The 27,537-nt window shown below is 44.6% G+C and overlaps 1 protein-coding gene across 1 annotated transcript in view; it reads right to left on the bottom strand.

The window, feature by feature from the left end:
* Positions 1-27,537, bottom strand: part of GRIK3 (glutamate ionotropic receptor kainate type subunit 3) — a 982,272-nt gene that overhangs the window by 4,813 nt on the left and 949,922 nt on the right. Inside the window, exons 14-15 of the mRNA XM_063954369.1 lie at positions 5,428-5,650; positions 3,390-3,640 (exon numbers count right to left, since the gene is read on the bottom strand). Of these exons, the coding sequence (XP_063810439.1) occupies positions 3,390-3,640; positions 5,428-5,650 (474 nt within the window). The remainder of the gene's footprint in view (positions 1-3,389; positions 3,641-5,427; positions 5,651-27,537) is intronic.

The following is a 27,537-nucleotide window of genomic DNA, read 5'->3' as shown; positions in this document are numbered from 1 at the left end:
GACTGCACTGGCTCAGTGGCTTCTCTGTGACTGGCAGTGACTTCCTGTTGGAAGTCCTACTTGCCAGTCACCCGCAGGACAGGCAGTCCCATTGGCAGGTGTTTCCTTCCTCTGGGACTGCTAGACTGGGCTGCAATTAGCAGAGAGCTGGCTTCCTATAGGAAGCCACTCCCTACTTGGTTGTCGGCCCAATCCATCTCCTATGGGCTGCAGACACTAAAGCTGCAGTTTGTACTCATGCGCCAGGATCCAGCACCTGTCAGCTCCATTGCGCAGGCGTCGGGACACAGGACTCTTCTCACCGGCATGGGTAATAATTGCAGCCCCCTTGCCTAAAAAAAGGTAGGAGCGGCCGCTGCAACTAAAAGTTGCAGTACTCATTACCTAATTCTGATATACATACAAGGATGCTGCTGTATTTGTGTATTAGTAGCTAATTTCATCATTCAATACTGCAGCAAATTCTCTGCATTATAATCTGTTTTATGAACTGCAACAGATGCTTCTGCATTTGTTTTCATGTTGTTTGCAATTACTGTATTGCCATGTCTCTCATGCATACTACGGATATTGCTAATACATTATGGGCCTAATTCAGCATGGATTGCAATTGCAGAGCTGCTCACAGCAGCTTTGCAAATGCAACCCTTAGCAATGCAAATGCAGGAGGAGGTGCATAGCCCCCTGCCCCTGTCCCTCCATCTAAATGCCTCTGCCTGTCAATCAGGTAGAGGCATTTGTAATCCTGCAATGCCATCACAGGACTCATTCTGCACATGATCGCAGGTGTGACCCAACCTGATTTAGCCCCCATATGCTGTTTTCCCATTGTAATTGTATTCTATTGCCTGTTTCTTTTCTGATTTTACCAAATCACATTTTCTTTTACTACAATAAATCACAAGTCTTCAGTTTTTACATTTAGTCTGAATTATTATTATTATTTTTATTAGAAATTTTCTGTCAAACTATATACAGACCATAGGAAAGTCTATAGAGAGGACACTATCAGCAGTTAAATTCTACAAATGTGTCTGTCTACCTACACCTACTATATCCTCAAATCACTCCAAATAGCCCTGTTTGGCATATCAAAGATTTTGTGAGCAAGCAGCACCACTAATGCAGCAAATTTACATTGCACGGGTACCCTGGATGGGTGTGGTATGAGTTGCAGGCGGCCGGGTCCCCGGCGGCCAGCATACCGGCGCCGGGATCCCGACCACCAGCTTGCAAACAGTAGGGTGAGCACAAATGACCACCTTGCGGGCTCGCTGCATGCGCCATGCTATCTATTTTCCCTCCAGGGGGGTCATGGACCCCCAAGAGAGAGAAAAGGTGTCGATATGCCAGTTGTTGGGATTCCGGCGCTGGTATATTGTGCGCTGGCATCCCAACAACCGGCATATTGAATACCACCCACCCTGGATCCTGGCACTGGCACTCAGTGTCGGACTGGGGCATGAACGGCCCACTGGGGGAATGCATTACTTTGAGGTGTAATCCAGTACCGCAGGGGGTGAGGCCAGCACCCACAGATGACTGGATAGCCATTAAAGACAATGTATAGACCCACTAACAGTGTAACAATGTATAATTTGAGTGCACAGTCAATTTTAGAAGAAGGTGTGGGGCCTTCAGGCAGTGGGGCCCATCTGGGATATTCCTGCAACCCTGTGGGCCAGTACGGCCCTGCTGGCACTGATATTGCATGCAGCTACTGTGTGCAACTCTGGGTAAAAAGGCAAAATGCAGAGGACCGTTATGAGTTAGCCGTGCCTTGCATCATGCCTAGCAACATTGGCCCTCATTCCGAGTTGTTCGCTCGCAAGCTGCTTTTAGCAGCTTTGCACACGCTAAGCTGCCGCCTACTGGGAGTGAATCTTAGCTTTTCAAAATTGCGAACGAAAGATTCGCAATATTGCGAAAAGACTTCTCTGTGCAGTTTCTGAGTAGCTCGAGACTTACTCGGCATCTGCGATCAGTTCAGTGCTTGTCGTTCCTGGTTTGACGTCACAAACACACCCAGCGTTCTCCCAGACACTCCTCCGTTTCTCCGGCCACTCCCACGTTTTTCCCAGAAACGGTAGCGTTTTTTCAAACACTCCCATAAAACGGCCTGTTTCCGCCCAGAAACACCCACTTCCTGTCAATCACATTACGAACACCAGAACGAAGAAAAAACCTTGTAATGCCGTGAGTAAAATACCTAACTGCATAGCAAATTTACTTGGCGCAGTCGCAGTGCGAACATTGCGCATGCGCAATTAGCGGAAAATCGCTGTGATGCGAAGAAAATTACAGAGCGAACAACTCGGAATGACCACCATTGTGCTTAACTACTTCACTGATGATTGTTTTCCCAAAAAAAGCTCAGAAATTGTCATTTTTTTACGAGTGAATTAGGTGAAGAACGTAAATTTAACCTTATCCAAATGATTTTAGTAAAAAATAAATATATATATATATATATATATATATATATATATTTATTTTATATTTGTAAAAAAAATATTTTTTCCTTCAAAACATAGGAACATTGACTGGCACCATCAAAACATCGGGAACATCATGACCATCGCAAATTTAGTTTTAACAGCGGAGACAGCCGCCAGGTACACAGGGGGGGTTTGGGGGGCTTGATTTAAACTATCCTGGCGGCTGCTATTGTCTGCAGCTGCCGGGTGGGGGGTCCTGCCATGCTGACCAATCAGTAGTGATTGGCAGCATGGGAAACACTGGGGGAGGGTGCAGGGAGCCATAGCAGCAGCAGAGAGAGGTATCTCTTTATTGCAGCTGCAAACACTGTGTATCTGACTGGTCGCATCCTGTGCGACCAGGTCAGATAAAGCACTTGCTGATGCGACCATGCAAGGCAAATTGGTTAATCTGCGACTTTAAACCAATTCCTTTGCACCAAAAGCACTAATCATAAAATAATATAAGTTATATACACAATTAAAAGTCATACACACAATATTCCTGTATGTCATCACATCATACTTACCGATAATTATAATCTTCTCTCCGGGAGAGGCCTGGAGAGTAGAAGAATGTGGGTGGTGATGGGGATGGGGCCGTGTCAAATGCACCATTAGGCCTCACCCACTCGCTTGGAAAAGTCAGTGATTGGCCAATAATTGCATATGGGTGGGGATACAATTACAGATTAGCATATAATTGCATCATTAGACTCCGCCCCATCCACCTTATTTTTCTACCCATTCTGCCCACTTCACTAGGAAGTGGGCAGAATGCGGGAGGGGTGCCCACTCTTTTGGGGCTTCGGGGGACTACCCAAGAAACCGGTATCACCCACAGAATCCGGGAGAGTAGGTAAGTATGCATTACACCAATGTGTAAGTGAACAACAGAGGCAACCACCTCACCTGCTCTCTCTCCGCTGTCTTCCTCAGTTTGTATATAAACTCTGCCACTGCAACTACTACAGAGAGAATGAGGCCAGCTGCCAAAACAATAAAGATGCCTCCCATGTTCTGGATGCCTAGTGCACTGGCCTCTCTATTTTTTTCATCTGGGCATCCTCCAGCTCTCCACCACCTCTCCTTCATCTTGTGGATTTCATCGGCCTCCTGTAGCTGCAGTATGGCAATGCTGATTCTGTCCCTGTATGGAGATCCTAAGGAAAGACAACATATGCACTGTATAAATAAATATGGTTTAATTTTAATTTGTTTCACTTAAACTATAGTTTGTAGACATACAGTACACATTTCTGTGCATACAATATCAGCATATTGGCATTCCATGATATGCATGAGAGCTACCATATTATACCAATGTAAAATCAGACATTATCCGGAGAAAATGCAGCAGTGACAGCTAGGAAGTCATTTATAAAGTCCAGCACACAGGTCTGAGATGTCTGGCTTACATTATTGCTTCAACCATTCAATTATAGCTTAATGTCTTTTTTCTCTCCATAGCAATGTACAGATTGCCCGTTTCTCTCCTCACACTCACTGTAACATTTAAACAAACTGCACTAAGAGGAATGATAAGGAAAAATAAAACATACTGTACTGTATATATCAATAATCTGTATGTTCAAAGAACTATTAGATATTAAATATTTACTTATGAAGAGAGTATTGACTGCATAGGAGAGAAAAGAGTTAAACATCTGGGGAGGGGTGGACCTAGCTGTAAGGAAAGTACAGCCTTTTTTAAGGGGAGGGCTTGATATATATAGGGAAGGCGAAGCCATTTTAAGTCTCTTGGTGATTTGGTTTCCCACCCTCCCGCCCTGGTAGTTGGAAATTGTGGCACGTGGTGCTTTGGCTCTAAGTTGTTGGCTGTTTTCGTTGGCTATTTATTGGCGGAAAAGAACGGCAGTTTCGTATGGTAGAGAAAACTGTAGTGTTTTACAGTTGGTTTGTGGTTTAGGTGCACTCACCTCCATCGACTTATGGCCGCTTGACCACCCGTCCGGGAAGGCAGCGGCAGGGCACCCAGGAGCGGTGGGTAGTCACTGTGGGGGTTGAGTTGTCACCTATTACCGGTTTATGGTAAGCTTTTAGTAAATTTATAGGATTGAGTTATTTAAGTTTAATTTAGATTAAGTGAGCCGTTCTTTTGGGCCGCCACCATATGCCAGCTGGAGCGGCATATTAAATTAATCTCTTCTATTACAGGTTTCCTAATGGTTAGGGACAAATAAATAGCTAGCAATTTTCTGCCAAATTCAAGTCTCAGTGTCGTTATTTCTGGTTATGGTTATGAATGCTTTACTTTCAAAGAAAGGGGTCCACCAAATATCACTAAGATGTTTAGTAATATTATTGGAACAGTAAGCATTGTTGCAGGTAATGTGGCAAATGGGATGGATATCATATTTCATTTTTATCACATTTCAGTCTCCGTTAGTTGTGTTCTCGCATTGTAAGCTGATAAGGAGCACTGCTTAGGCTGTCCCTACAGTGTGTCCTTATCAACTCCTGGGAAGGGGCTTCCGGATATAAAGACATAGAGATATTAGATAACATGAAATTACATTTCCTGCTGGTTACATATTGTGCTCACCTGAAATGATCTACATCTATGGTACATGAAAGTAATTCAGACCTGATCGCAGCAGCAAATGTGTTAGCAGTTCGGCAAAACCATGTGCATTGGGGAGGCAGATATAACATGTGCAGAGAGAGTTAGAGTTGGGTGGGTTATATTGTTTCTGTGCAGGGTAAAAAATACTGGCTGCTTTATTTTTACACTGCAATTTAGATTTCAGTTGGAATACACCCCACCAAAATCTAACTCTCTCTGCACATGTTATATCAGCCCCCCCAGCAGGGCACATGGTTTTGCCCGTCTGCTAACAAATATTCTGCTACGATCAGGTCTGAATTAGGCACATAATCCTGACAAAACTTGTGCAAACAAGTTTTGCTACAAATCGCTTCATCTTACCCATGGGTGTTCCAATTCCGAAGCCCTTTGAGTCTATGAGTCCACCAATCTGTGTTAGATTGCAGTTCCTCTGAATTATATATTCAATCGCTGTTGATTCCATTAATAGAGCGTAGTCAGATGAGAGAACTCGCTGGATGCCTTCCTCGTAACTCTTAACGAGCGACGATGGCTTGCTGCTCATGAACGCCCACATCTTCTCAAAGGTCGAGATGTGAGATTTCTACAGAGTAAACAAACAAGAGAAGAGTATTGGGATTCACGCTGTTTATCAGGCGAGCACTCTTTGTTTCTCATTGTCAAATGGAAAAAGAGAGTAAATTAGCACAAGCTATTATAAAATTCTCTTTTTTCCTCAGTTGTGAATTCGCCAGGGCATTGAGAAGTGTAGAAGGAAAACTGATGACAAATAATGATAGCACAGCTAGTCCAATGTGCTCATGTTTAGCAGCCTTTAAATCTCATATGCAAAATGTTTACTAGTTGTTTACAAATTAAATATTATGAAACTTTGCTTCTTTTTAAGAGTTAGCAAATCTCAACTTGTGTGTGCACTGGTAGCCTGCTCCAGAAATAAACCTATGACCCAAAACTAAGACGAACAATAGGCATTTGTTTTTTCCATATATTCTGCTTGGTGGTCAGTGTAAATGTGCATATACAGTAAAAACACAGAAAATATGCTTTATGACAGCATGATTATTATAGTGTAAATAAGAGAAATGAATATAGTACATCACAATTGAATTGATTTGGAAAAAATAATAATTCATGCTCTTCTCTATGCAAATCAGAGTTGTCAAAGATTACTATGTCATGGTATCCACCAGCAAGCATTCTAGTGACAGCCATTCCTTGCGATGACAATTTTTGTGACATCTATACCTTACAGGGTACATTCCAGTGACAGGTATTCTTTACGTGGAGCATTCAATTGACACTTATACCTTACAGGGAACATTTTAGTGACACTTATACCTTGCAGCAGAGAATAGTTCATGTTTTTCAGGTCACCTAACAGGTGTACATGTATGCAGTATTACCAACCGTCAGATTTTAAAGATCCACAAGTGACCTGGAAAACACGCACTGTTTTGGGTCCTGACGACCGGGTTTGAGAACCATTACCTTACAGGGATCATTCTAGTGACAGTTATACCTTACAGAGGACATTCTAGGACACCCTTACCTTAAATGGAGCATTCTAGTGATGTCTATACCTTACAGGAAACATTGTAGTTACACTTAGCGATTACTGGGTATGTGTTGTTGTGCTCACTGTTACAGTGAATGATGCATTATTAGCTGCTGTGCCTAAAAGGTGACTGGATTTATAGATAATTGTGATACTGAAGGGGAGGCCATGGGAATGTACTTCATATGGGTATGATATTAAGGGGTATATATTCAATTCAAGCTGGATCCTTTCGAACAAACTATGGGGGTCATTCCGAGTTGATCGTAGCTGTGCAAAATTTTGCACAGCTACGATCAACTTTCCTGGCATGCGGGGGGGACGCATGCCTTTGCACTTCAGGAGTAACTCCCGGCCAGCGCAGCTTTAGCGTGCTGGCCGGGAGTTACTCCGCGCTCCCTGGCCTGCAGCGGCTGCGTATGACGTCACGCAGCTGCTACGGCCCGCCCCCATTTGGTCCAGCCACGCCTGTGTTGACCGGACCACGCCTACGAAACGGCGGGCAAACGCCGCCGTTTTGCCCCCTCATGCCCATCAATCAGGCAGAGGCGATCGCTGTCCTGCTACGGCCGTCGGCCGTCCCACATGCGCAGGTGCACAAAGGCGCCAGCGCATGCGCAGCAGGGACCTGTTCGCTCTGCTGCGTGAAAACGCAGCGAGCGAACGGGTCAGGATGACCCCCATTGTCAGAATGGATCCGACAATGCACTATTCAATAAAGCCAATCTGATTTTAAAAAAGTCGGATTTACATTATTGTCGGAAAGGACAGACACTGGCGCCCGACGCGGCTCCCCGCTAGCAAAGCTTCAGAATCCCACAAAGGACACAGGCGCCCTCCCGGAGCAGGTCATCGCAGTGGGGAGATCCTCCTGCTATACTGCTGCAGCCGCAGGGTTCCCTGCTCTCCCCCGCTGTGATGACCTGCTCCGTCACAACCCGTCTCCTCCTCTCAGCTGGCCCCGCTCCATTTCCTCTCCCATCCACATGCCCCTGCTCCCCCGTCTCCTCTCATCAATCCGACTTTTTTTAAAGTCGGATTGAGATTATCGGAAATGGGACCAAAACCTGTCGATTTTGGTCCCGTTTCCGACAGAAGCACGTGGATCGGCGGCTATTCCACCTATCCACGTGCTTTCCAACATGTCAAATTTCTTTTGTCGGAAAACTGAGGAGGGTATTGAATAGGTCGGAACCTCTTCCGACCTTAAAAAGTCGAAAACAGCCGTCTTTCCGTCAAGACGGCAGTTTCGACTGTAATTGAATATACCTCTAAGAGTAAACTACAAATGTTGATGTCCGCCAGGAAACATTCTAGTGACACCAATACTTTACAGAGGGCATTCTATTGATATAAATGCCTTAGAAAGGGCATTCTACCGATGACTATACAGTACCTTAAAGAGGACATTCTTGTGACACATACCTTAGGTGAGCATTGAAGTTACACCTATTTCTTGCAGTGATCATTCTAGCAACAGTTGTTCCTTACAAGGAGCATTCTAGTGACACCTATGCTTTACATGGAAAATTCCAGCATTTTAGTGACAGCTGTTCCTTACATGGCACCTTGTAGTGACAGCTATATCTTTAAGTGAGCATTCTACCGATAACAATACTTTACAGGGATCATCCTAGTGACAGCTATTCCTTACAGAGGTCATTATAAAAGCCTGTACACGATACAAGATACGTTTTGGTGATCTATATGCAGTACAAACATTCTGTTTAGCAAAGTACAATGCAGAAAGTATATATGTGACTAATGCGCTAATTAACTCCTTTGGCCTTCAATACTACCTCTATGCTGATGACACACAACTCTACCTCTCCTCTCCTGATCTGTCCCCCTCTGTCCTCTCTCTGGTCTCCAGCTGCCTCTCTGCCATCTCCTCCTGGATGTCTGAGCGCTCTCTGAAGCTCAACATGGATAAAACTGAACTTATTATCTTTCCCCCAGCCAGAGCAACACCCCCTACAAATATCTCTATCACTGTTGACAACACTATCATCTCCCCCGTTCCCCAACTCCGCTGCCTGGGCATCACTCTTGACTCCTCCCTCTCCTTTGCACCCTACATCCAAGCTCTGGCGCAATCTTGTCGGTTCCAGCTACGCAACATTGCTCGCATCAGGCCATTTCACTCCCAGAGTGCAACTAAACTTATCATCCACTCACTGGTCATCTCACGTCTCGACTACTGCAATGTGCTCCTCACTGGCCTCACTTGCTCCCACATCGCTCCCCTCCAATCTGTCCTCAACTCCGCAGCTATGCTCATCTTCCTCTCCCGCCGCTCCACTTCTGCCACTCCCCTTCGACAAAATCTACACTGGCTCCCATTCCCCTACAGAATCCTCTTCAAACTCCTCACCCTCACATACAAGGCCATCTCTAATTCCACTGCTCCCTACATCTCCAACCTCCTCTCCCTTCATACTCCCTCCCACCCACTACGGTCGGCTGATGACCGTCGCCTCTCCTCTGCCTTGGTCACTGCTTCCCATGCACGAGTTCAGGATTTTGCCCGTGCTGCACCCCTTCAGTGGAATGCGCTCCCCCGCTCCATTAGACTTTCCCCGACCTTGCAAAGCTTCAAACGGGCACTGAAAACCCACCTATTTATCAAAGCGTACCCCTCCAATGCATAACCTAGTCCTTAGGCTGCTCCTCCATCTCCCTGCCCCATGCCTTGGACATCTCTGCTTTGCTCGTATACCACCATCAGGCTTCTACCTGCTTGCTTGCACCTCATGTCATCTGTCTGTTGCCCCTCCCCACTAGATTGTTAGCTCTTCAGAGCAGGGCCCTCTTTCCTCTTGTCTAAGCCCTCTTCTTGACACATTTCACTCAGCGACCATCTTTACCTGCTTTTTCTCCTGCTGATAAATGGCCCCTCTCTATCTATGGCCGCCAGCCCCAAGTAGTACAATGATCACTCCCTCACTACTTATATCTAAGCTGTGCTGTGTATGAGAATTGTAGTGCTCTTTGTTACCTGCACTCCATTTTTGTTATTTATTTACTGTTATGCTAAGTTTTGTCTCCCTGTACTGTCCTTTGTACGGCGCTGCGAAACACTTGTGGCGCCCTATAAATAAAATGTAATAATAATAATAATAATATAGAGACCACTATCTAATGCAGTGAGCATTATGGTGATCAATATACTGTATATTACAGAAAGAAATTCATTGACCATTGTATGATACAATGAGGATTTCAATGACATACATATAGAATTTAAGTAACAGTAGACCCCCAAATCTCTGGTGGCTGTGCAACACAAACCTCATAGTATCTAGTGTTTTTAAAATGCATATATCTGTCAGCTGTGCATAACAGATTCCAAATTTGGAGATAGCAGTTCTTATAGGGCACCAGAAGACCCTAGTGGTCTGAATGGTAAATGACAAGAGCTATGCACTAAAATAGTACTAGGAGCAGTCTTCTGGTTGTTATTGCAACTTGGATGTGATGTCAGTAAAAGGTAAGTACAGAGTAATATGAACTGTGCTGCCCAGTGCTTTGTTGCTACCTGTGGATCAAATGAAGAAGATCAGGAGGTGGGGTGTGTGGATAAGGAGGCTTGTTTGAGGTAGCATTTACTGGAGGACCCTCAAATGACCATGAAAGGCTCCCTGCAATCACACTGCCAATAGTCTCATGTATGAAAACCTGCAAACATATTTGAGACCATTACATTTTCTCATATACAGTACCATATTATCTTAGACTCTGTGCACATGAAAGCCACAGCAGCTCCATAAACATCTGCATGCAGTCACTCAAAATCCAGTTTTACAGCTTTCAGAGCTGAGCAACTGATTGGCTGTTGACACTACTACAGTTGATGTGGATCAAACCGTTTGTCTCCTTCCAAGCCACTAAGAAGCTCATTGATGAGGTCTTCTTCGGCACACAGGAACATGATTCAGCTTTAGTGGCTGGCCCAGTATGTGCATAGCCTACTATAAAAGCAGCTTGGTACAGTCTGGTACTTGTTGCCGCTTTTCTGGTAGACTAAATTAAATGTTGGCTTCATCTTTTTGAGCTATTGGGGGCACATGTTTTTTTAAATGTACATAATTCTTTATTTAACACTAATAAAGATCAGGCTGATGGTTATTTTTAACACATGTTGTTACACCATGGCGGAAATTGCAGCATTTTTTGCACCTCCCAATTGGTGCACTGTATCTGGAGATTTGACCATCTAAAAAAATGCTGTATCTCCAAGGGTGTAGCACACTTACTGCAAATAAATTAAACTTGCACGCCTTTGCCCAACCTCTCCAGGTGTAAAATTCCACATTCTACTTTGTATGGATTTTTTTGCTTCATAGATGGACTTTACATGAGACCCTAGGTAACAGATACAGAGTTTTTGTTGAGACTAAACACATTTGGCTATACAATGTAAGCAAAATAGTATCATGTGTTAAATGTACTTTTCCCATGTCTGTCCCCCTTTTACCTCATTTATCTGTGTGGGTGCTTTAGTGGTGGATACTATTGCAAAATTATACTAATATTGTAGCCAGTGGATTGTCTATTGAGAACAGCTCTAAACCATGGTGCTCACAAAGTTGTGCCATTGGACTTTTGAGCAACCCTTCGGTTGCTTGGAATGTCCAACAGTATTTGGTTTCCTGTGTCTTCTAGTCAGTCCCTGACAGTAACACGCCCACCGACCCAAGTCACCACCCTCTTACTGTCCAGGACACCTATCCATTTAGTCTAGAATAGGACCTGGTGGGTAGCTACTGCATATATTAAAATAAATGACTGTCAGTTAAATATGTCCAGGTGCTTGTAAATATGAAGCTTTGCACAATTGGTTGCTGGTTTTGTTTTAATAGTAGACTTCTTGTGGTACAACAGTTCTAATTCTTGCCAAATTCATGTAGTGCATTATAACAGGTATAAAATATTAACGGTTTTAGTAACACTTGCAAGATCACAAGTACTGTATTCTAATTAAAATATCCTCAGATTCAAATTAACAATATAAATTGTTTTCACAAGTGATAATGGGCCTGAGTCAGAGTAGTACGTAAAATGCATTTGCAATTGTGATTTTCTAGGCTACAGAGCCGCTAATGTTAGCAAGTGTAGCTGTCACCCAGAAATTAAAAGAGATGCCCACTGGAACTATCGCAACTCAATCACAATTGTGTACACATTCGCAGCCTACAGATGTGTCCTCATACTATGTTGCTACAGGAGTCAGCATATACTGGCGCCACCTCCCGCAGCCTTTATCTCCCCCATACTCCTTCTACCACTGCCGGTTACCACAATAAAAGCTATGGGTAGCAGAAGTTTAGCTTCCCGCTACCCCCACAGTTAGACTTGCGCTGGCTCCCTTGCAAAATGGATAATGGGAGCAATCGCTCCTCGCTACCTCCAGCGGCTCCTGCACTTATACTTTACAAGGTATTCAGCAGGCGAAGATTTAAGCAGACACATCTGTATAGACAAAAATGAGGTACATCAAGGTTAAGAATAGCCCTCTGGCTACACAAACTGGACACAACAGTAACAATGCAAGCACCATGTTTTGGTGCGTATTAGTTTGCAGCTGATGGGAGATACACATCCTGAAAATAGCCATGGCACTCCTTCATTTTTTTCAACCACTCCCCGTTAATACAGTACCTTCAAATAGTCACTTCCAGTCAATCATTTTGCGATGAAACCCTCATTGCAAGCGGAATCACATCGGCCCCTTGATGCATGTGCAGTGCAATTGTGGCACATGCGCATCTGCTGATAATCGCTTACTTGCGTGAACATCAGCCATAGCGTACAACTGTGAATCAAACTGTGAATCAAATAGTGTAATGACACAAATTTTCATGTCATTTTATGGTGCAGTTGTACTAATCCTTGGAGAGTAATAAAGTGGAGAGAGATAAACTGCCAACCAGTCAGCTCCTATCATTTTTCAAACACAGTCTGTAACATGACAGTAAGAAGCTGATTGGCTGGTACTGTATCTATCTCAGCTTTATCACTTTCCAAGCCTTAGTACATATCCCCATAGTACCTATCAATTACCTACTATCTGTTATTTTAAGTCTAATGTATCAGGAAATCATGGTTAGTTGGGTCAATTAAGGTCTCTTGTGGCCAGTTTTTTCTAGGCTTTTATGTTTTGTACATTTTCAACTTTGGACAAAATCTTAGTTTTGTCTTGAAGTTGTTGTTGTTTTTTTAAATCAATTTAACCATTTTTTCTAAAATTAAAAGGACAAGAAAGTTTAACAACATTGCATATTTTAAATTCATGTGGGTAATTAATAAAGCCCTATGTAATGGCCTTGAGTCGGAATCAAAGCTGAGTGGTGGGAAAGATAGGCAGACTGATAAAGGTTTGCAATAATAATCACTAATAATTAGAGATGAGCGGGTTCGGTTTCTTTGAATCCGAACCCGCACGAACTTCACTTTTTTTTCCACGGGTCCGAGCGACTCGGATCTTCCCGCCTTGCTCGGTTAACCCGAGCGCGCCCGAACGTCATCATGACGCTGTCGGATTCTCGCGAGGCTCGGATTCTATCGCGAGACTCGGATTCTATATAAGGAGCCGCGCGTCGCCGCCATTTTCACTCGTGCATTGAGATTGATAGGGAGAGGACGTGTCTGGCGTCCTCTCCATTAGAATAGAGATAGATAGATTAGATAGAGAGAGATTGTGCAGAGTCGCAGACAGAGTTAGTTTACCACAGTCAGTGACCAGTGCAGTTGCTAGTTAACTTTTATTTAATATAATATATCCGTTCACTTCTCTCTGCTATATCCGTTCTCTGCCTGAAAAAAAAAACGATACACAGCACAGTCAGTCACACAGTGTGACTCAGTCTGTGTGCACTCAGCTCAGCCCAGTGTGCTGCACAGTCATCAATGTATAAATTAAAAGCTTATAATTAATTGTGGGGGAGACTGGGGAGCACTGCAGGTTGTTAGCAGGAGCCAGGAGTACAATTATATTAATTAACAGTGCACACTTTTGCTGCAGGAGTGGTGACCAGTGCCTGACCACCAGTATAGTATTGTTGTATACTACTAATATCTCTTTAAATATCAACCAGTCTATATTAGCAGCAGACACAGTACAGTGCGGTAGTTCACGGCTGTGGCTACCTCTGTGTCGGCACACGGCAGGCAGTCCGTCCGACCAGAATTGTATTATTTATTATTATATACCTACCACCTAACCGTGGTTTTTTTTTCATTCTTTATACCGTCATAGTGTCATCCTAATTGTTACGAGTATACTACTATCTCTTTATCAACCAGTGTACAGTGCGGTAGTTCACGGCTGTGGCTACCTCTGTGTCGGCACACGGCAGGCAGTCCGTCCGACCAGAATTGTATTATTTATTATTATATACCTACCACCTAACCGTGGTTTTTTTTTCATTCTTTATACCGTCATAGTGTCATCCTAATTGTTACGAGTATACTACTATCTCTTTATCAACCAGTGTACAGTGCGGTAGTTCACGGCTGTGGCTACCTCTGTGTCGGCACACGGCAGGCAGTCCGTCCGACCAGAATTGTATTATTTATTATTATATACCTACCACCTAACCGTGGTTTTTTTTTCATTCTTTATACCGTCATAGTGTCATCCTAATTGTTACGAGTATACTACTATCTCTTTATCAACCAGTGTACAGTGCGGTAGTTCACGGCTGTGGCTACCTCTGTGTCGGCACACGGCAGGCAGTCCGTCCGACCAGAATTGTATTATTTATTATTATATACCTACCACCTAACCGTGGTTTTTTTTTCATTCTTTATACCGTCATAGTGTCATCCTAATTGTTACGAGTATACTACTATCTCTTTATCAACCAGTGTACAGTGCGGTAGTTCACGGCTGTGGCTACCTCTGTGTCGGCACACGGCAGGCAGTCCGTCCGACCAGAATTGTATTATTTATTATTATATACCTACCACCTAACCGTGTTTTTTTTTTCATTCTTTATACCGTCATAGTGTCATCCTAATTGTTACGAGTATACTACTATCTCTTTATCAACCAGTGTACAGTGCGGTAGTTCACGGCTGTGGCTACCTCTGTGTCGGCAGTCGGCAGGCAGTCCGTCCATCCATAATTGTATTATTATTATAATATATACCACCTAACCGTGGTTTTTTTTTCATTCTTTATACCGTCATAGTGTCATACTAGTTGTTACGAGTATACTACTATCTCTTTATCAACCAGTGTACAGTGCGGTAGTTCACGGCTGTGGCTACCTCTGTGTCGGCAGTCGGCAGGCAGTCCGTCCATCCATAATTGTATTATTATTATAATATATACCACCTAACTGTGGTTTTTTTTGCATTCTTTATACCGTCGTCATAGTGTCATACTAGTTGTTACGAGTATACTACTATCTCTTTATCAACCAGTGTACAGTGCGGTAGTTCACGGCTGTGGCTACCTCTGTGTCGGCAGTCGGCAGGCAGTCCGTCCATCCATAATTGTATTATTATTATAATATATACCACCTAACCGTGGTTTTTTTTTCATTCTTTATACCGTCGTCATAGTGTCATACTAGTTGTTACGAGTATACTACTATCTCTTTATCAACCAGTGTACAGTGCGGTAGTTCACGGCTGTGGCTACCTCTGTGTCGGCAGTCGGCAGGCAGTCCGTCCATCCATAATTGTATTATTATTATAATATATACCACCTAACCGTGGTTTTTTTTTCATTCTTTATACCGTCGTCATAGTGTCATACTAGTTGTTACGAGTATACTACTATCTCTTTATCAACCAGTGTACAGTGCGGTAGTTCACGGCTGTGGCTACCTCTGTGTCGGCAGTCGGCAGGCAGTCCGTCCATCCATAATTGTATTATTATTATAATATATACCACCTAACCGTGGTTTTTTTTGTCATTCTTTATACCGTCGTCATAGTGTCATACTAGTTGTTACGAGTATACTACTATCTCTTTATCAACCAGTGTACAGTGCGGTAGTTCACGGCTGTGGCTACCTCTGTGTCGGCAGTCGGCAGGCAGTCCGTCCATCCATAATTGTATTATTATTATAATATATACCACCAAACCGTGGTTTTTTTATACCACCTAACCGTGGCAGTCCGTCCATAATTGTATACTAGTATCCAATCCATCCATCTCCATTGTTTACCTGAGGTGCCTTTTAGTTCTGCCTATAAAATATGGAGAACAAAAAAGTTGAGGTTCCAAAATTAGGGAAAGATCAAGATCCACTTCCACCTCGTGCTGAAGCTGCTGCCACTAGTCATGGCCGAGACGATGAAATGCCAGCAACGTCGTCTGCCAAGGCCGATGCCCAATGTCATAGTACAGAGCATGTCAAATCCAAAACACCAAATATCAGAAAAAAAAGGACTCCAAAACCTAAAATAAAATTGTCGGAGGAGAAGCGTAAACTTGCCAATATGCCATTTACCACACGGAGTGGCAAGGAACGGCTGAGGCCCTGGCCTATGTTCATGGCTAGTGGTTCAGCTTCACATGAGGATGGAAGCACTCAGCCTCTCGCTAGAAAACTGAAAAGACTCAAGCTGGCAAAAGCACCGCAAAGAACTGTGCGTTCTTTGAAATCCCAAATCCACAAGGAGAGTCCAATTGTGTCGTTTGCGATGCCTGACCTTCCCAACACTGGACGTGAAGAGCATGCGCCTTCCACTATTTGCATGCCCCCTGCAAGTGCTGGAAGGAGCACCCGCAGTCCAGTTCCTGATAGTCAGATTGAAGATGTCAGTGTTGAAGTACACCAGGATGAGGAGGATATGGGTGTTGCTGGCGCTGGGGAGGAAATTGACCAGGAGGATTCTGATGGTGAGGTGGTTTGTTTAAGTCAGGCACCCGGGGAGACACCTGTTGTCCGTGGGAGGAATATGGCCGTTGACATGCCAGGTGAAAATACCAAAAAAATCAGCTCTTCGGTGTGGAGGTATTTCACCAGAAATGCGGACAACAGGTGTCAAGCCGTGTGTTCCCTTTGTCAAGCTGTAATAAGTAGGGGTAAGGACGTTAACCACCTCGGAACATCCTCCCTTATACGTCACCTGCAGCGCATTCATAATAAGTCAGTGACAAGTTCAAAAACTTTGGGTGACAGCGGAAGCAGTCCACTGACCAGTAAATCCCTTCCTCTTGTAACCAAGCTCACGCAAACCACCCCACCAACTCCCTCAGTGTCAATTTCCTCCTTCCCCAGGAATGCCAATAGTCCTGCAGGCCATGTCACTGGCAAGTCTGACGAGTCCTCTCCTGCCTGGGATTCCTCCGATGCATCCTTGCGTGTAACGCCTACTGCTGCTGGCGCTGCTGTTGTTGCCGCTGGGAGTCGATGGTCATCCCAGAGGGGAAGTCGTAAGCCCACTTGTACTACTTCCAGTAAGCAATTGACTGTTCAACAGTCCTTTGCGAGGAAGATGAAATATCACAGCAGTCATCCTACTGCAAAGCGGATAACTGAGTCCTTGACAACTATGTTGGTGTTAGACGTGCGTCCGGTATCCGCCGTTAGTTCACAGGGAACTAGACAATTTATTGAGGCAGTGTGCCCCCGTTACCAAATACCATCTAGGTTCCACTTCTCTAGGCAGGCGATACCGAGAATGTACACGGACGTCAGAAAAAGACTCACCAGTCTCCTAAAAAATGCAGTTGTACCCAATGTCCACTTAACCACGGACATGTGGACAAGTGGAGCAGGGCAGGGTCAGGACTATATGACTGTGACAGCCCACTGGGTAGATGTATGGACTCCCGCCGCAAGAACAGCAGCGGCGGCACCAGTAGCAGCATCTCGCAAACGCCAACTCTTTCCTAGGCAGGCTACGCTTTGTATCACCGCTTTCCAGAATACGCACACAGCTGAAAACCTCTTACGGCAACTGAGGAAGATCATCGCGGAATGGCTTACCCCAATTGGACTCTCCTGTGGATTTGTGGCATCGGACAACGCCAGCAATATTGTGTGTGCATTAAATATGGGCAAATTCCAGCACGTCCCATGTTTTGCACATACCTTGAATTTGGTGGTGCAGAATTTTTTAAAAAACGACAGGGGCGTGCAAGAGATGCTGTCGGTGGCCAGAAAAATTGCGGGACACTTTCGGCGTACAGGCACCACGTACAGAAGACTGGAGCACCACCAAAAACTACTGAACCTGCCCTGCCATCATCTGAAGCAAGAAGTGGTAACGAGGTGGAATTCAACCCTCTATATGCTTCAGAGGTTGGAGGAGCAGCAAAAGGCCATTCAAGCCTATACAATTGAGCACGATATAGGAGATGGAATGCACCTGTCTCAAGTGCAGTGGAGAATGATTTCAACGTTGTGCAAGGTTCTGATGCCCTTTGAACTTGCCACACGTGAAGTCAGTTCAGACACTGCCAGCCTGAGTCAGGTCATTCCCCTCATCAGGCTTTTGCAGAAGAAGCTGGAGGCATTGAAGAAGGAGCTAACACGGAGCGATTCCGCTAGGCATGTGGGACTTGTGGATGCAGCCCTTAATTCGCTTAACAAGGATTCACGGGTGGTCAATCTGTTGAAATCAGAGCACTACATTTTGGCCACCGTGCTCGATCCTAGATTTAAAGCCTACCTTGGATCTCTCTTTCCGGCAGACACAGGTCTGCTGGGGTTGAAAGACCTGCTGGTGACAAAATTGTCAAGTCAAGCGGAACGCGACCTGTCAACATCTCCTCCTTCACATTCTCCCGCAACTGGGGGTGCGAGGAAAAGGCTCAGAATTCCGAGCCCACCCGCTGGCGGTGATGCAGGGCAGTCTGGAGCGACTGCTGATGCTGACATCTGGTCCGGACTGAAGGACCTGACAACGATTACGGACATGTCGTCTACTGTCACTGCATATGATTCTCTCAACATTGATAGAATGGTGGAGGATTATATGAGTGACCGCATCCAAGTAGGCACGTCACACAGTCCGTACTTATACTGGCAGGAAAAAGAGGCAATTTGGAGGCCCTTGCACAAACTGGCTTTATTCTACCTAAGTTGCCCTCCCACAAGTGTGTACTCCGAAAGAGTGTTTAGTGCCGCCGCTCACCTTGTCAGCAATCGGCGTACGAGGTTACATCCAGAAAATGTGGAGAAGATGATGTTCATTAAAATGAATTATAATCAATTCCTCCGCGGAGACATTGACCAGCAGCAATTGCCTCCACAAAGTACACAGGGAGCTGAGATGGTGGATTCCAGTGGGGACGAATTGATAATCTGTGAGGAGGGGGATGTACACGGTGATATATCGGAGGGTGAAGATGAGGTGGACATCTTGCCTCTGTAGAGCCAGTTTGTGCAAGGAGAGATTAATTGCTTCTTTTTTGGGGGGGGTCCAAACCAACCCGTCATATCAGTCACAGTCGTGTGGCAGACCCTGTCACTGAAATGATGGGTTGGTTAAAGTGTGCATGTCCTGTTTTGTTTATACAACATAAGGGTGGGTGGGAGGGCCCAAGGATAATTCCATCTTGCACCTCTTTTTTCTTTTCTTTTTCTTTGCATCATGTGCTGATTGGGGAGGGTTTTTTGGAAGGGACATCCTGCGTGACACTGCAGTGCCACTCCTAGATGGGCCCGGTGTTTGTGTCGGCCACTAGGGTCGCTAATCTTACTCACACAGCTACCTCATTGCGCCTCTTTTTTTCTTTGCGTCATGTGCTGTTTGGGGAGGGTTTTTTGGAAGGGACATCCTGCGTGACACTGCAGTGCCACTCCTAGATGTGCCCGGTGTTTGTGTCGGCCACTAGGGTCGCTAATCTTACTCACACAGTCAGCTACCTCATTGCGCCTCTTTTTTTCTTTGCGTCATGTGCTGTTTGGGGAGGGTTTTTTGGAAGGGACATCCTGCGTGACACTGCAGTGCCACTCCTAGATGGGCCCGGTGTTTGTGTCGGCCACTAGGGTCGCTTATCTTACTCACACAGCGACCTCGGTGCAAATTTTAGGACTAAAAATAATATTGTGAGGTGTGATGTGTTCAGAATAGGCTGAAAATGAGTGTAAATTATGTTTTTTGAGGTTAATAATACTTTGGGATCAAAATTACCCCCAAATTCTATGATTTAAGCTGTTTTTTTAGGGTTTTTTTAAAAAAACACCCGAATCCAAAACACACCCGAATCCGACAAAAAAAATTCGGTGAGGTTTTGCCAAAACGCGGTCGAACCCAAAACACGGCCGCGGAACCGAACCCAAAACCAAAACACAAAACCCGAAAAATTTCCGGCGCTCATCTCTACTAATAATAAGAGGCATCTGTGGCATTGACATTGATTCCAAAGTATCTCTGTACCTAAGATTTTGGATGTGACTTGATTGTTATATATTGTAATGGCTGCTATGCTGTATCCTGGCTGTGACCTGTGGATGGGGGGGTTGGGTAGTTTATGCTCTTCTTTGGAGTCAGGAAACAGATAACAATTTTCTGCCAGTCATAAAACGTTGTGCACTAAAGCTTCATGCTTCACTTCTCTAGAAACCAGATATTTCAGACAGGTCAAGAAGAGAAAATCCTAAAGATTTATGGGAACATCTCCAGACCCCTATTTACTGGGGGTAGACAGTTCCTTGGAAGTGAGTTACTGATTCATTAATGTCCAGCAATAAGTGGGTTAAAACCCAAGGATGGGGGCTGTTTCTTGGAGTAGCAGTGAGTCATAAGGAGGAATTGAAGGCAGCATCCAGGGTTCACTCTTGAAGAGAGTAGTTTTTTGAGTGGGACTAACTTCTGCTTCATGGGGTCTCTCTCCCTCAGATCACCTAAGCCTCAGGTTAAGTTAACAAAGGGTTCTGACTTTTATTCCCTTTATTTTCTAGAAGCTAACCTGTGCATATTTCATAACTGTGTCTTGTTATTTACCTGTGCATATTTCATAATTGTGTGTCTTGTTATTTAACTGTGCATATTTTATATTTGTGTGTCTTGTTATTTACCTTTTTTTTGTATGACTTAACTCTGGAGATATTTCTCAATAAATCTAAAAGCTTTATTAGTGTCTTAGTGTCTCTCTATGCCTCTTATGAATTCAAGAACCTAGAAAGGGGTATGCTACACTTAAGTGTGATTTTAAGTATCAGGCGATTGCTGAAGTGCCATTCAATACTAGCCGTGGTGGCAGCTGAAGTAAAACCAACGTCATGACCGCCCATCTGCATCAGGTTTGTGTATCTGAGTGCAGGCTGGGGTGGGGTGCTGTGTGTAAGCAGAGTAAATGGGAAAGATTAAGTTGAATGCATGCCATTGTAGTTACAGTGTGTGAGTTGTGGATGTTAGAAGGCAGAAATCAACTGAAACTAGATCATTGGCAGGAGTACAATACTCTGTCAAGGAAGGACATGACTGAGTTTACCAATACTTTGTACTTTTAAACTACTGTTTTTGCACCTTTATTATAATGGCTTAAAGGGTATGCTCCCTGATGCATTGCTTAATATTAAAGCTGTGTGGGCTTGGTTTGCTGAAAACCAAGTCCATTAGAACTCTTCCAGGATCCGAGGGAATCCGCGCACCGGCTTGGGTTTTTCCGCCTTGCTCAGATTGCAAAACGAGGCAAAACATCATCTTCCCAGCGTTAGATCTTGCATGTTTTGGATTCGAAATAGGTCACTCATGTGGTTCAGGTGTCATTCACACATAACTGTTGGAGTGCTTTGTGCCTACAGTCTGTGTTGGTGAAATTGATGACTGCTGAGCTGACCTACAGTATCTGTCCACTCTAGTCCCCACAGGCTCTAATGTTAATATAACCCTAATTTGTCTTTAGAGCAATTACAGCAGATAGCAAGAGATTATTAACATAAATCCTGTTGTATAAACAGGATGTGGTAAAAAAAAAACAGCCGCCGGAAACCCAACAACAAGAATAACTGACAGCGGGATCCCTAAGGACAGAATCCAGACACATCCCATTGGTAAATAGTGGGGTTAGGCACTATGGGGGGAGGTTAGGGTTAGGCTGTGAGGGAGGTTAGGGTTAGGCTGTGGGAGGGGATGGTTAAAGTTAGAATGCGGGAGGAGTGTGCTAGTATTAGGGTTAGAGGTAGGGTTAAAATACTTATCAAGATGCATTGGGATTCTGTCTGTCGGGATGCCACTGTTAGTATTCTGACTGTCGGGGGGCCCTGACTGCTGGAATTTCATAGCCAACCCATATATTCTATAGCCTGAGCAAATATTAGTATCTTGTGTAACCCTCAATTAAGGCCATTATGTCAGCGTCCGGGATCTTACCGGGCTTCACGGGCAGCAGGGCAGCGGCGGTGGAGGGCTGCAGCACTGGGTTCAGGGGTACAGGCAGCGGTAATGGCGCTGAGAGGGTCCGCTTGTGGCGGCAGGACGCCGCTGCAGCGGCTCTTGGAAAACCCGGTTCAGTAAGACCCTTTGGGCACGGATGACCCCGGGTCTCTTGCCTCGTCCTCCAAGCCACAGTCCGCAGAGTCTTGCTTCCAGCCAAGTCCTCGAACCACCATTCACAGTCCTCAGCTCGTTATCTCGACCTACAATCTTATACGTATTCGCCCAGGTGACGAATGGAAGACGGCATTTAATACCCGCGACGGCCACTACGAATATCTGGTTATGCCTTTCGGCCTATGTAACGCCCCAGCCGTCTTTCAAGAATTCGTTAATTAAATCTTCAGAGACCTCCTCTATGACTGCTTGGTGGTTTACTTGGATGACATCCTCATTTTTTCTAGGGATCTGAAGACCCATCGAGAACAAGTCAAAGAAGTTCTAACTCGTTTATGGAGGAATCAACTATTTTGTAAGCTCGAGAAGTGCACCTTCGAAGTACCCACGATTCCATTCCTCGGTTACATCCTTTCAGGGCAGAAGTTGCAGATGGACCCAGCTAAAGTCCAAGCGATTCAGGATTGGTCGCTTCCAGCTTCCCTTAAGGGAGTTCAACGTTTCCTGAGGTTCGCTAACTTCTACCGAAGATTCATTCAGAATTATTCCTCTGTCATAGCCCCCATAACAGCATTAACTAGGAATGGAGCCGATCCAGCCAAATGGTCTCCAGAGGCTTTAGAAGCCTCTTCGTCGTTAAAGAAGGCCTTCATGACCGCTCCTGTTCTTCGAAAACCTGATCTCAACCGTCCGTTCCTTGTGGTTGTCGATGCCTCCACGGTAGGAGTAGGAGCAGTTTTATCCCAGCTCTTTGAGGACAAAAAGTCCATCCTTGTGCATTCTTCTCGCAAAGATTATCCCCCGCTGAGCAGAATTACGCTATTGGGGAGCAAGAATTACTAGCAATTAAGTTAGCCTTTGAGCAGTTGAGGTATTTGTTGGAGGGAGCTCAGCATCCAATCTCGGTAACCACAGATCATAAGAACCTCTTGTGTCTACAGTCAGCCCGATGTCTGAACCCATGTCAAGCAAGATGGGCACTCTTCTTTACCCATTTCAACTTTAAACTTAGTTACCGTCCAGGGTCCCTCAACAAAAAGGCAGATGCATTATCTCGTTCCTTGAGTTCTGAAGAACCCTCTGACCGTTCAAAAGAACAATACATCTTAAACTCCACCTCTTTTTCAGCAACAAATACCTCTCCACTTCCTCCTCCAGGAAAGATCTTTGTTGCTCCAAATCTTCGCAAGAGACTGCTTACATGGGCTCACTCCTCCTCCTTCATGGGCCATGCAGGTGGTCATAAAATGCTCAAATTCATTCAGCGCTCCTACTGGTGGCCTCATCTCAGGACTGATGTTCAGGAATTCGTGGCTGCCTGTCCAAAGTGTGCTCAGCATAAAAGTCCCAAAGGTCCTCCAGCCAGGTTACTTTATCCACTACCTGTGCCACAAAGACCATGGACACATATTTCTATGGACTTTATTACTGATTTGCCTGCGTCTGGCGGACGGAACACCGTATGGGTCATAGTTGATCAATTTTCTAAAATGGCACACTTTGTTCCCCTGGCCAGTCTTCCATCAGCATCCCAGCTGGCAAAATTATTCATAGCAGAGATTTTTCGACTCCATGGTTTACCGCAGGAAATCGTATCTGATAGAGGTCCACAGTTTGTGGCCAAGTTTTGGAGATCCCTATGTTCTGCTTTTGGCGGTAAATTTAATTTCTCCTCAGGATATCATCCTCAAACGGATGGTCAAACAAAAAGAGTGAACCAGGACCTGGAGACATTTCTGCCTTTATTCATGTCCTCTTCTCAGGACAACTGGCTTGACTTCCTCCCATTTGCAGAATTTTCCCATAACAATCTTTATCACTCTGCCACAAAATCTTCTCCATTTTTCATTAATTATGGTTATCATCCGAAAGTTCCTGACTTCCAACTTCTGCCTACACTTGACAACACTTCGACACTTTACTGAAACCTGGAGACAAATTCACAAGACCTTGCTCAAGACATCCAAGAAGTATAAGACCTACGCAGATCTGAAGCGAAAAGCGGTACCAAGTCTTAAAGTGGGAGATCGGGTTTGGGTTTCCACACATAACCTAAGATTGAAGGTTCCTACTAAGAAGTTTGCTCCCAGGTTTATTGGGCCCTACCCAATCGAAAAAGTTTTGAATCCTGTGGCTTACAAGGTGAAGGCTTCACATTTAAGAATCCCTAACGCTTTTCATATTTCTCTCTTAAAACCGTTGGTACTCAATCGGTTCGGAGCTGCTCTGCCTAAATCACCCAAGATCCAGTCAACACAAGGAGACGAATTTGAAATTCATAAGATCCTAGACTCCCGCAAACAATATGGTCGCCTCCAGTACCTAGTTGATTGGAAGGGATATGGACCTGAGGAAAGGTCCTGGGTAGAGGCAGAGGACGTCCATGCCCCAAGACTTCTTCGGACATTTCATGGCAAATTTCCAGCTAAACCTTATAGGTGTCCGGAGTCCACCCGCAAAGGGGGGGGGGGGGTACTGTCAGCATCCGGGATCTTACCAGAACGCTGGGGCCGCGGGGCGGGCTTCACAGGCGGCGGAGCAGCGGCAGTGGAGGGCTGCGGTGCTGGGTTCAGGGGTACAGGCAGCGGTAATGGCGCTGAGAGGGTCCGCTCGTGGCGGCGGGATGCCGCTCCAGCGGCTCCCTCTCACTAAATCGTTGCCTAGGAGACCAGGGGCAGTGAGCAGCATGTTGACAGAAAAGGTCTGCATTACTGGGCGCCGCCATGTTGGAGACCATAATTCCTGTTCCTAGTTTTCCAGCCAATCCAGGGAGACCTCTTCCTATAAAAGGGGGCTGGTTTAGGACAGGGATGCCAGTGCTTCAAGTTACAACCCTGTTGTAGGTGCTTTAGCCTGTGCTCCCAGGATTCCTGCTGTATTCTGGTACTTCTAACCCTGATTTGCAAGTTCCCAGTTGCTGCTGCAGTATTGCCATCCCCAGCCTGCTGCTGCCCGTGGAGACCCTCTTGGAAAACCCGGTTCAGTAAGACCCTTTGGGCATGGACGGCCCCGGGTCTCTTGCCTCGTCCTCCATGCCACAGTCCGCAGATTCTTGCTTCCAGCCAAGTCCTCGAACCACCATTCACAGTCCTCAGCTCGTTATCTCCAGCTTCATCTTTCAAGCCACAGTCTACAGTTCTCAGTCTCCAGTCACGACCCAAACTACCGTCCACAGTTCTCAGCTCCTCTACCGCAGTTTCATCTTATTAGCCACAGTCCACGGTATTTGTCTTCAGCCTCGTTTTTACCCTCACTCACAGTTCCACAGTACTTTGTCTACGACCACGTTCTCAAGTCACCGTTCACCAACCTCAGTTTTCTACCTCAGCTCTGTACATAATAAATACTTTCCATTGACTCTCAAACCCCGCCTACATCCTTCATTGCTCCGTGTCCCATGCAAAGGAACTATATCCAACCCCCTCATCTTGTTCTTCCACAGCCTGCTACCTCCTTGGGCAAATCTCAGCTGCCGGATCCCCAAACTTTGCTAGACGTGACACATTAATCAAGATACGCTTGGGCTAAAACGAAAAGAAGAGCTGGTAAATAATAAGGTGATTTAATAGGTTTTTTTTAATTACTGCTTTTAATGAGTATACTGGCTAGTGGTCAGTTCTGCTTAAGTTAGACCAAAGCTAATCTTACCATAATTCTTCAACTCTTCAAACCAAAAAATACCCACAATATTATGAACCTTCACCTGACTCTAATCCGTAACCAAAGTGAAAACCTATTCCTAACCCTAATAAAAATGTGTACTACTTTTTTAATTAAAAATGTAAACTGTTGTAACTTAAGACTCAGAAAACTGAAATAAATGTCACAGCTGTAAAACCAGCAGAGATTAGAAGTATGCTTGGCAGAAGCAAAGGACCGAATTTCATGAAACACTGTGATTAATTGGTATGGACAATACATTACATACAAACTGCAACCAGGCGCTTAATAGATAATTAAATTCAATTAATATATCATCAATTAATTGTTTTCAAGCTGCAATACAGAGCTACTGACTTGGGGTCTTCAAGGCAGAATAATTAGCACAGGTGGTCCCTGTGCTGATTCTCAAAGCTACTTTACCAATTAGCTCTCTGCGCTATTTATTATGGTATGGCTGATATTCAAATGATCAAACTACAAAATTTTACTGTATTTCATATGTTTTAATACACATAAAAAATTAGACCGGTCTAAAATATCATGAACAATGTAAAATAATAACAACCAGTATTAAAAAATACTATAGACTTAACACAAGGAGGTGGAGCCAAGCTACTCTATGCCCAGTTATGGACAAATTGTATTAACTATGTTTCAGTCCGCATAATAAACTTATTAGAATGCACATTCATTTGTTTCTGTAACCCATATAGGGATATAAGTTCCTTAGATGCTTTTTATAGGTAAACAATGTTCCATATTCAACTGCTCATCAGCAAAGATAGAAATAAAGCATGACAATGCGCTCCTGGACAGAGCCTTACGTGTAGTAACCGTCCGTGCTGTGTATCGCAAACTGAAGCACCAAAGGTCTGTGTCGCGGTCCCGGTTTCAGGGGAACAAGGGTCTGCAATGACGCCCGCTGATGGCGAGGATATCCAGCCACAGGGATCAACGAGACCGCACCGTTTTGGTGCTGCTTGCAAGCACCCAGGTCCCGGTCTCTCGCCTCTCAATTGCTGATGGGCTGATGTTGATGGCGATGAACAGCAGTATTGGTAGGTTCAAAAGAGAATATATGGGTCCAAAATCCACACTTCTTGTGGATTTTGGACCCATATATTCTGTTTTGAACCTACCAATACTGCTGTTCATCGCCATCAACATCAGCCCATCAGCAATTGAGAGGCGAGAGACCGGGACCTGGGTGCTTGCAAGCAGCACCAAAACGGTGCGGTCTCGTTGATCCCTGTGGCTGGATATCCTTGTCATCAGCGGGCGTCATTGCAGACGCTTGTTCCCCTGAAACCGGGATCGCGACACAGACCTTTGGGGCTTCAGTTTGCGATACACAGCACGGACGGTTACTACACGTAAGGCTCTGTCCAGGAGCGCATTGTCATGCTTTATTTCTATCTTTGCTGACGAGCAGTTGAATATGGAACATTGTTTACCTATAAAAAGCATCTAAGGAACTTATATCCCTATATGGGTTACAGAAACAAATGAATGTGCATTCTAATAAGTTTATTATGCGGACTGAAATATAGTTATTACAATTTGTCCATAACTGGGCATAGAGTAGCTTGGCTCCACCTCCTTGTGTTAAGTCTATAGTATTTTTTAATACTGGTTGTTATTATTTTACATTGTTCATGATATTTTAGACCGGTCTAATTTTTTATGTGTATTAAAACATATGAAATACAGTAAAATTTTGTAGTTTGATCATTTGAATATCAGCCATACCATAATAAATAGCGCAGAGAGCTAATTGGTAAAGT

This window comes from Pseudophryne corroboree, chromosome 2 (assembly GCF_028390025.1).
Source record: "Pseudophryne corroboree isolate aPseCor3 chromosome 2, aPseCor3.hap2, whole genome shotgun sequence".
Classification (NCBI taxonomy): Eukaryota; Metazoa; Chordata; class Amphibia; order Anura; family Myobatrachidae; genus Pseudophryne; species Pseudophryne corroboree.
The sequence above is the reverse complement of the archived record's forward strand: the minus strand, read 5'-3'. Positions and strand labels throughout refer to the sequence as shown.